Source organism: Rattus norvegicus, chromosome 14, assembly GCF_036323735.1.
Source record: "Rattus norvegicus strain BN/NHsdMcwi chromosome 14, GRCr8, whole genome shotgun sequence".
In the NCBI taxonomy this organism is placed as follows: Eukaryota; Metazoa; Chordata; class Mammalia; order Rodentia; family Muridae; genus Rattus; species Rattus norvegicus.
Genome location: NC_086032.1, coordinates 80,775,651 through 80,786,581, shown reverse-complemented (window position 1 = coordinate 80,786,581; position 10,931 = coordinate 80,775,651). Strand labels below are relative to the sequence as shown.

The following is a 10,931-nucleotide window of genomic DNA, read 5'->3' as shown; positions in this document are numbered from 1 at the left end:
GGCCCAGCCCCAGTGTTCGCTGACTGGCGGCCATCGTGCATGTTAAGTAGGCATTGCACACCGATTGGGCCAGATCGGTCTATGTAAATTGGGTCCCCGGACCAATGGCGGGCGACGGGGCGTGGGGCCAATGAGGACGCCCGGGCAAGACGGGTTGCCGAGAGGAAGCACTGCGCGGTGGGACTGCTGCCCGGCCTACGCGGGGGCCAGGAGGACGTGGACCGTGTCTCGGGAGACACCCCGCAGGATGCGCTGCGGACACGCGCCCCGGCGCTTTGTCGTGCCCATGCATGTCGTGCGCAACGACCTGTTGCCGGGAGTCAGCTGTACCATAGTCTAGGTGGAGGACTGGGCTTGGGGCCTGATTGGGGCGGGAGCTGGGATCTTGCTTAAGAACTGCAAATGACACCTGTCTCTGCTTGAATAGTGGCTTCTGGGGGAGGCTAAAACTTGGGACGGGGACGCAGACCTTTGGAATCTAAAAGCCTCTTAGATATCAGACCCAAAGTAGGTAGGATCAGCAATCAGGGGTGAAAAGGAAGGTCACCAGGCTTAAGGAAAAGGCACCAAGACCTACTGACACTACTGCGCGAGAGGGATCCGGGAGTGTAGTCTGCTTACGGTGCTTGGTCTGAGGGTAGGGCCATTCCAAGAGCCAGGCTATGGTGATAAGAGAGTGAGCTTTTCAGCAAGCTCCTGGCTGTCTTGGTCACTCTAAGCCCTAATTACCCGGACTCCTCAGACTGGCCTATAGATAGATGCATGGGGGAAGGGAAGCTCAAGATGCCTTAACACCATCTTTGTATCCAACCCCTCCCACCTCTTGATCCTCTCCGTGTTTTTAGGTTGAGGACAAAACAGCAGGCAGGAGAGGTGTGTGGGAAATAAGGTGGCTAGACAGCAACCCTTAAAATGGAAGGGGGCTACTGTAGCAAACAATAAAAATTAACATTGATCTTTACTTTATGACCAGCCTTATACATGCTTCCTTGTGGATCTCCATATGCCCAATATGCAGATAAGGAAACTTGCAGAGCCCCCTTGAAATAGAAAAATGGAGATTAGTGCTCCCACACTCAGGGCTGTTAACAATCTGGGAATGTGGAAACCAGAGCCACCTCCCTCCCAGTCTGGGTGTGAGCCACAGATGTCTGACCTGTGGGGCAGGATTAAGAATAACAGGTGCTCAGACAGAGCCCTGCAAAAAACAAAAGAGGAACCTTATGCTGCCATAAACAGTCCTGTATAGGCACTGAAAGAACTCCCTGGTGTTGGCTGAAGTGCCTCCCTGACCAGCCCCACAAGCACTCTGGGGCCACGGCAGATAGAGCCCACCAGTCTGTAGAACTGCCCAGTGTTGTAAAGGAGAAAGGTGTCCATCTTTCTGGAGCACTGAGGCCCAGGCTCTATGCTGAGCTTAGGGCCCCTGAGCTTAGCGTGGGGGCCCAGCATTTGGAAGGGCACACCCTTGCTTTGGCGGGCTGGCGAATTGCCTCCAAGTACTAAAGCAAAACTGACCTCCCCAGCCTGCTGCCTCCTGCTATTGGAACGGGATGTCCCAGTGTGCTGAAGTGGACCACAAGGGTGACCATAGCCTCCTAGCCTGGGAGATTTTTAATATCAGCTGAGCACACTAGCTCCCACTGGCTGCGTCCAAGACAAAGCATGTTCCAGTGCCAGAAGTGCTCTCCCTCTCTGAGAACATGTGAAAGCTGGGAGGAGCAGGTAGTAGTGACCTAATAAGTGAAGGTCGGCCGTAGAGGAGTCCTATGGCCTGCTGCCCAAGGAAGCTGCAAAATGAGCTGACTTCCCTGGGGAGATCTGGAAGCCGCAGCTCAGAACAGGAAATGCTTGCAAGTACAAAGGGTAAGTTTGTCCCCTACAGACAGAGGGGTCTCTACACCCATGACTTCCCAATGGGGTGGGGGCACCAGCATCTGTGCATCTGTGTCCCAGAGTTCCCAGGATTTGGGAAAAGAAGGCATCAGGCTAGCCAACCCAGGCCACCTTCTTCATCACAGGTCATAGTGACCTGCCAGGCCCATCCAGGGAAGGCCAGTGCCTCAGATAGACAGAGCCCAGACTTTCGCAGCTGGAGACTGCAGAGTCCAAGGTGGTGAGCAAGACACCTCCACTCTTGGCAGTGTGCATTGCCACGAGTCCTCAGTGCCATCTTCCCTCACAAATGGTAAGTCAGCATGACCCAGGAGAAAGGACATAGGGCCTCCCCAGGTTTGGGTAGATGGCCAGGGATAGCAAGTCTTTGCCTGTCTGGCCTTTCCCTAGCTGGCCTCCCTACCTCCATTTCTCTGACTAGGAATGAGGCTAGCACCTATTTCTGGGACATCTGGAGGATTAACCAAAGAGCTTTTGGTCTAGTATGAGAAAGGGCTGCCACCCCACCCCCAGTTTCAAAGTGCTGAGAAACCTTTAGAAGGCTGCTCGTAGGTCCTTCTCCACTTACCCAGCCCTGACTTCCTTTCTCTGGGACCAGAATCATCAGCTTTACAGTAGACAGCACCCTCATACTTTCCTGTCCAGGTATGGCAACATTCCCCAGGCTTCTTAGGACCAGGGAGTGTCCCACATAGCCAGAGTAGAAAGGTTGGTGAGGCCTACTCCAGCTCTCCCTCTGATTACCTGACCCTGACCTGCTCCCTCTCCTCTCACCTTTGGCTACTTCAGTCATTATGGTAGACACCCACAGCCATCACGCCTCAGCCCTAGCATCCTGTTTTGCTTATGCCCTGGCCCACTTGTCAGAATCCTGCAGCCGGCACCTGCCTCTCCTCAGCCCATCAGTAGGTAGCTCCTACAAGAGAGGTCTGGATCTGTAGAATGGTAGGCCCAGCATGGAAAGCCATGATGAGCTCAGTCTTCCAGAAGCCTCTGCTACCTGCACACACAGGCTAGTTGTGTGCCTACGGCAGGGATAACTATATGGAGGTTCTGTTTAAGTCCCTTCCTGAGGGCCATTCTGGATCCAAGTATGGCTATGACAGTTTAGCTCTCTAAGCCTCAGTTTCCCTAATGATAAAATAAGAATGACAACTTCTAGCTTTTGGAGGGGCTTAGTGACACATTGAAGGATGCATGAAAAACCCTAGGCCATAGTAGGCTCCCATACACGGCAGTGCCTGGATAGCAGGAGGGATATGTACAGCACTCCTATGAAGCACTGCAAAGCCCTGGCCACGCCCATGGGGAAATGGAGCCCATAGGGGCAGGCTTACCCAGCCACAACCGGTCAGAATCTGGGGTGGAGCTGAGGCTGCCAGGCTGGCCAGTCACAAGCACCAGGCCTGGTCTCCAAGCACTTGGAGGCCTTCCAGAAAGTTTGAAATGAAAAAAAAAAAAAAAAAAAAAACCAAAAAACAAAACCCACTGTGTTCAGAATACAAAAGGAAGACAGGAAAATCGAAATGCTTCAAAATGTAATTAACTGTCTATAGAAACTAATATGTCAATATTGTGTTTAAATTTAAAATAAAACAGTTCATTGTATTTGTGAATGATTTGTGGAGTACTTTTTTATTGCAAGTTTCCCCTACTATGCTAATAGGCCACGCATGAAATAACAGTTTATCTATTTAAATGAATTTTGTAGCTACCAAAGGTCCAAATCTTTCCAATGCTTTCACAGATGAAAAAAAATTTGTTTTAAAGTTCAGGATTGAAGGATGTGTGAAGAATGTCTTGGGATCTCCACAATAGGAAGGGCCCAGGCTGGGCCTCTGGGGTCCTCCTTCTTAGAGGTCAGACGTGAACCGTAGGAGTTGCATTCTGATCTGTGTGTGCTTCAGATGGGAGGCAGCACTGCTATGGAACACGGCTTCCTATGAGCCTGGGAGGAAGCACAGGCTTTGGAACTAGGGATGGTATGGGTAGGGACTTGGGTCCTTATTGCCTCCTCCAGCTTTCTCTGCACATCCCAACAGCACCTGGCCCACAGAGGCCATAGAACCTCCTAATCACGGGTGCTATTAACTCCATCCAAACCCTGCCTGTGAAAAGGACCCAGTTCTAGCCTGGGCTCTTCCTCCTGGCCTCCCAGAGCTTCCAGGACATGTCTTCCTTACTGTCTGCCATTGCTGTGCCAGCTATAGACCCCTCTGGGCCCTGTACTCATTGCACCGCTAGTGGGATTCTGTCTGGACTTAGGGTGCAAGTTACAGTGGAATGACTCCTGCATGGGAGCACCCTGCCCCAACACACACACACACACACACACACACACACACACACACCACCACCACCACCACCACAAACACACACCACAAACACACACCACACACACACACCACACACCACACATACCACACACACACATACATCACACCACACACACCACACACACCACACACACATACATCACACCACACACATACACACACGCACACACACACCACACACACACACATACATCACACCACACACATACACACACACACACACACACACACACACACACACACCACACACACACACCACACACACACACCACACACCACACAAGCTTTCCTGAAGAGGCATGGAGTGCCCCCTGGTGGCAACTAGAGGCTGCAATTCTAGTGGCAGCTAGAATTCTGGCTGGGCCAAAGACAGAGAATGGAGAGGAGAATCAGGCTTCAAGTCCATGCTTCACTTGGCCACAAGAGCTAGCACTACCACAGGACACCAGAAGTCCTTCAGAGTCCCATGTCCTGCCATATGCCCCAGGGTCACTATATGTCTGGCTTCGAGATCCTTTTTCTCCAAGACTCAGCCTAGAATTCAGCTGAGAATGCAGTGGAGAGGGCTACCCAGGGCTACTTGGGGTAGGCAGACAGGGATGGAAGACAAGTTAGCTATACATATGAGACACAAAGAAGGGGGATATGCATCAAAGCAACCTCCAAAATCTCACGTGTACAGGTGGGACCCCCTAAAAGCATTTCTGTGGGTACTGAGTAGACCCCTATGGAGGTGACAGAGTAGAACTCTACAGTGATTTAAATGAGACTGTCCCCTATAGTCTCAGAGGCTTGAACACTTGGTCCCTAGATGGTGGCATTGTTTGGGAAGGTCTAGGAGGTGTGGCCTTGTCCAAAGTATGTGGGCTTTGGAAGTTTATAGTCTTGATTCATGTCCAATTCTCTCTCTCTCTCTGTCTCTCTGTATCTCTCTCTCTCCCCCCGACCCCCTCTGCTGTGATCAAGGATGTATGCTCTTGGAGTTCTTTTCTGACACCATGCCAGCCATTCGCTTTGCTGCCATGCTTCCACACCATGATAAATTCTTATTCCTCTGGAACCCTTAAGCCCAAATAAACTGTCTTCTGTAAGCTGACTCAGTCATGGTGTTTTATCACAGTAACAGAAAAGTAGCTAATACACCAGACATGAACCTAGAGGTTGCTTCCTCTTCCCTCTACCCATGCTATCTCCCAAGTCTAGGCACAGCAACCTCTGCTCTAGACCCATTCTCAGCTCGCTAGGTTCTCCTAGGCAGGGCTATAGAAAGTTTGGTCCCTGAGTACCTGTGGGCTCCTGCATGCCACTGCAGTCTGGGCTAGAAGTTTTGGAGATTGCCGGAGGTCCCTTCCCAGGGCTACGTGAGTAGCCAGAGACCAATAAGAACCCTGCTGCCAGCTGCCAAGTGTGGTGAGGTACTCAAAGCTGGCATGACTCCCAAATTCCAAGGATGGATACCAGCTCGGCTAGCTTAGACCAGTTCTTGGGTTTTTCACTTCACTGGCCACTTCTGCATCCACCTCTTGATGGTTTCTCCCTGAAGCTCGAAGCTCAAACTTAGCTGCTGTTTGATCTTCATGAGCTTCAGTCGACCTATCCATGACAGGGGACCCTGCTCCCTGAAGGATGCCCAGGAGGATTATCAAGGGTGTGTAAAAATCTGGAACAACAGTGATGGCGAGAGCAGGGAAACTAAGGCTCAGGAGGACCTGAGGGAAGTCTGAGGCTCGCTCAAAAGAGCTGACTTCATACCTAGATCTTTAAGCATGCTCTGAGTCTCTGCTCCCCAAGATTTCCCAGACATGAACCCCAACCATAGATGAGGCTTCTAGAGCCTTTGTTTGTTTGTTTGTTTGTTTTGCTTTTTTCAAGATGGAGTTTCTCTGTGTAACCCTGGCTATCCTGGAACTTGCTCTGTAGACCAGGCTGGCCTTGATTCAGAGATTCTCTTACCTCTGCTGGGATTAAAGGCACACACGACTACCACTGCCTGGTTTCTAGAGCCTTCTTGAAGTGTCTCAATCCTGGCTCTGCTCTTGGTATTGGGATAGCTCCACAGAAGGGTAGAGTGACTAGATACTCCTAAGTTTATCATGAAGACCCAAAATCCCTTCATCATGAATGAATGGGACAGTCGATCATCTTCATTGAAAGGCACCTATGGGGCTGGAGAGATGGCTCAGCGGTTAAGAGCACTGACTGCTCTTCCAGAGTCCTGAGTTCAATTCCCTACAATCACATGGTGGCTCACAACCATCTGTAATGAGATCTGATGTCCTCTTCTGGTGTGTCTGAAGACAGCTACAGTGTACTTATATAAATAAAATAAATAAATCTTAAGGAAAAAAAAAGAAAAAGAAAGAAAGGCACCTATGGCCCCAGGCCTTACAGTTAATGGGGCAATGCCCCTTACCCAACTCATAGAGGTAGGCCAAAGCTGCCTAAGAAGGGCACTCATGAGCAGATCACATGGGGGAAAGCACACTCACACACATACACACACACACTCTCTCACACACATACACACACACATGCACACTCACACACACATGCACACTTTCACATGCACACACATTTGCACACATGCACACTCACACTCACACACATACACACTCACACACACTCACACACATATACACATGCACACTCACACTCACACACATGCACACTTTCACATGAACACACATTTGCACACATGCACACACACACTCACATACACATACACACACTCACACACACTCACACACACTCACACACACACTCACACACACACTCACACACACACACTCACACACACTCACTCACACACACTGTTTCTGACTTTCACTCCTTTCTCCCTCTGACATGGAAGGAGAGAAGGACACCATATTTCAGGTCTGGGAAATAAATGGCTGTGCAGGGAGAGGTGAACACCACTGTATATTCCACATGGGCTCCTGCAGGACCAGGCTTCCTGCTCAGTAGCAGCAGAAAGCCGTCTACGAGAGCTCATAAGGCCACTGTAGTACAGCTGTCTAGCCAGTGACACAGACGCAGGTGGAGACGATTGAGGGAAGAGTAATTTTTCTGCATTCTGCCCACTTGGGCAGAACAATGGGGTCCAACCTTGGGAAGTAAGAGTCAGCAACCAAGCTGGACTCTCCCCTCTTATATTCCCTAGGCTTGTTCCACTCAGAAGGAACCTCGCTTTAAATCGTACACCAGAAAAGGTATGATAGTTATTACTGTCTCTCAGTCTTGCTTCCCTACCCATTGTCAGCCAAGTACCCACTTTCAAGGAACTGGGTACTTAGAAAGACTCAAGGACTCGGGGCCCCAAGAGCAGACAATGGCTCTGTCACCATGGCAATCCTGACCAGCCTCTTGTATTCTCCCCTGAGAAGTCAAAGAGGCAGCCCCCAGGCGGCTGGATAGCACAGACCTGAGACCAACATCACCAGTGTGGAGTGGCCAGAAGTACCTGCTGGGCCCCTTCCCCTACCATAGGCCAGACGTCTTAGCTACAGGATGGGTAACAGTTAAGACGCAGACACCTAATAGCAGTAAGGGAGCCAGACATCGTTCCAAGATGGAGAATGGGCTCACAGGGGCAGAGAGCAGCCAGCCACTCCTAAGTGTTGACAGGGGGACAAGTTCTGCTGTTCGACTGTCCCTGAGGCACAGATGCCCCAGTCTTCCAGAAGAAAAGCCACATCAGCACCAACACCATCACCTACCCGACAAAGTCAAGGACTTGGTGTTCATAGAAGACGCCAGAGCATGTGCAATCCTTAAATAGATTTATGGAAATGGTTTCGAATTAACAGCATTTAGAAAATAAAAATAATCTCAATACATAATATTCCCTCTGTTATGTACCTCCCCCCACCCCTGCACAGAAGCCATTTTTGTGCGTGTGTATTCCACTGCTGAACAGCGATTGGATTTCATCCTATAAAAGAAGCAGTAGGTGTGTCATCTCTCTAAAAATAAAACTGTAATCATCATTGCAACGTGAAGCCTGAGATTGAAGCCTGAGGAGGTGTCTGTGCGTCTCAGCCTGTCCAGGCTGCACTGAGGTCTGAGGAAGTGGGTTAGAGTCCCGGTGGGTGCAGAGGAAGAAGGGAATGTTAGCCAAGCTGCCTGATGGGTCCAGTCCCAAACACCTGAGAGCTCGCTTGGCCTATAGTATCAGTGGGTGGCCAGCCCCTGCTCAGCCAGCAAGTGGCAATGGTATAGATGCCAAGAGCCTGTCCCTCTCCCTGGAGACCGCTGTGTCTGCTTCCTATTTTTCCCCCTTCAAAAAGAAATGAGATGTGTATAGCTGAGGAGGGTGTGAGGCAGGTGTGAGCCCCAGGGAGTGAGGTGTGTGGTAAACAGCAGGGAGTCCTGCTGTGGCATTGAGACCTAGTGCCCCCTGGCTTCTGCTTCCAGATTCTTGGCTCCAGAAGAGAACACACAGAATTGGCCCTCTCCTGCCTTGGTACGCACAGCTGGAGCAAAGGGCCATTGGATAGGCAAGAGAAGAAAGTTCGACCCTGCCCGCCAGGTAACTTGACCTGGAAGCAGCAACTGGCCATCCCCGGGTCCCTCCTCTGAATAAAGCTGACCTCTCATTGGCCCATGCCAGGACTGGTGTCTCCACAGTGGAGGGGCCAGGGAGAGCAGACAGGCTGGACATCCTGGAAGCCGGGCAGGCCTGCAGCAGCCCAGGCTTGATGAGATGCAATGAGGCCCTCCCTCCGGCAGCACGGCCTGGCCAGGGCGCACAGCAGGCACAGCACCTCCTTCCTGGAGACCCTGGACAGGACCCTGGGCAGCCTGTTCAGCTGGGGCATGCCAGGCACAGCGTCACATGCCCGTCTTGTCACTGTAGAAGGGCGTGACGTGGAACATGTAGCAATGCGTGCACACACGGACAGGCTTCACCTGGCCATAGCGCGGAAGTGGTGCTGAGTGTGATGAGCAGCGGGAACAGAAGATCTGGAAGCCAAGGAGGGCAGAGGGCGGTGAGCAGACGGCCTCGTCAACCCTTTACACAGCTCTCCACCCAAAACAGGCAGGAAAACCACGGGCAGGAGGCTGCCTGGCCCAGACCCTACAGTCTACGGAGCTGGAGTTTTCAGGAAACTTGGTAGGGCTTGCCCAGGAGGTCAGGCTTCTTTGATCAGAGCTACTGCAGACTCCTTCTTCTCTTCCCCCCCCCCCCCCCCCCCGGAGCTGGGACCGAACCCAGGGCCTTGCGGTTGCTAGGCAAGCGCTCTACCACTGAGCTCAATCCCCAGCCCCCAGACTCCTTCTCAAACCCCTGCCCCTTCCTGTTCTCACCTTGGAGAGGCCAGGATCGTGCCCGGGGCACTACCTAGGAATGGCCTAAGACATGGACTCAGAGTAGAGCTCTAACACAAGGACCACAAAAACAGGACAGCGTTCCCAGGACATCAGCTCTAACGCCTAAACCTTGATGCTATACCTGGGGACAGTCCCCATACGACTCCAAAGATGCAGAGGGCTGGCAGGGCCCCACCTACCTTCCCACAGCTGCGACAGTGGTGCTTCCTGCGGATGACGGTGAAGGGAGCTTTACAGGAGGTGCAGACGCCGCAGGCCTCATCTGGCACCCACTCGGGAGGGTCTGTCGCAGCAAACGTAACAGAATGGAAGACAGGTAGAACAGTCTGGGCGGGGGCAGGGAAAGGTTTGAGGCCTGGCTGGTGGATGGACACCTCTCATCCTACTCCTCTGGTCTCACTGTAGGCTTGTCAGTCACACCCAGTGACTAGTGACAGTGTCGGTGCACAGGGTCACACCCCAGTGACCAGGTCATCTGGGCTCAGCATGTATGGCAGAATCAATCATCATGCCCTAAGACCTTGCCATCTCTGCTCGCTCTATCGAGCCATCCAGACCTCCATGATCCAGACGCATTCAACACTTGACTACCCCGTTCTTGCGCCATCCTTGGCCCCTCTCCCATAGATGCACTGCAGTATTCCCAAACAGGCCAGGATTCCTCTCCTTTGATAACCAAGGGGCCTAGCCTCCAGCCCACTCTGGGAAGTCTCCATGTGATCTCCTTACAAGGAAGGATTCTGTATCCCTCAAAGCCCCCACTAATGTCCCAGAGTGTCCTGGGGCTGCTATGTGAGGCTCGTTCAGTGCAGGTCAAATGCTAAGGTATTGGATATTGATCAGATCAGTCACTTGTAGGCACAGTCCTTGCCCCACTTCCTAGAGCTTGCACCTACTAGGCTGAGCTGCCAATCACCAGGCCCAAGGCTTCACAGCAGTAAAGGGGCTGTGGCTACCTAGTACTAAGGAGGAGGTAGAGTGGGTGGCCATGGCCCATAGGAAGCTGTACTCCAGATGGCCCGGTGGGCAGATGGATACATACAGAGTAGCTCCTTCTGCTCAGCAGACAACATGCCAGGTTCGCACCAGAGCTTCGCACATACCTTCAAAGTCCCCATCTCGGGTCTTGGCTGCCAGTTCTGAGGATGACACAGTTTCCTGGCACAATGCACAGTCTTCCAAGGCCGCGCTCCGCAGGCTCTGGGTTACTGAGAGAGAAAGGGGAACCGCTGGGGTGGGGGTAGGCAATGCAGTAGACACAAATGACTATCCCTAGTGAGCACTTGGGTGCCCCCAATTCTCCAGCTCCCCACAAGCCCCCCCCCAGTCATCTCTCAGCACACAGAACAAGTCACCTCAGTAGGCAGG

The 10,931-nt window shown here is 52.0% G+C and overlaps 1 protein-coding gene across 3 annotated transcripts in view; it reads right to left on the bottom strand.

Moving 5' to 3' along the window:
• Positions 1-7,975: 7,975 nt before the first annotated feature.
• Zfyve28 (zinc finger FYVE-type containing 28) overlaps positions 7,976-10,931 on the bottom strand; it is an 85,610-nt gene continuing 82,654 nt past the window's right edge. The window contains exons 11-13 of one of the 3 annotated variants that reach the window (NM_001107227.1): positions 10,667-10,771; positions 9,743-9,846; positions 7,976-9,194 (exon numbers count right to left, since the gene is read on the bottom strand). In NM_001107227.1, coding sequence (NP_001100697.1) covers positions 9,063-9,194; positions 9,743-9,846; positions 10,667-10,771 — 341 coding nt within the window. In that variant the 3' untranslated portion in view covers positions 7,976-9,062. Of the gene's footprint in view, positions 9,195-9,742; positions 9,890-10,666; positions 10,772-10,931 lie in introns of all 3 variants that reach the window. The other 2 variants (XM_006251256.5, XR_005492958.2) reach the window with 2 other exon arrangements.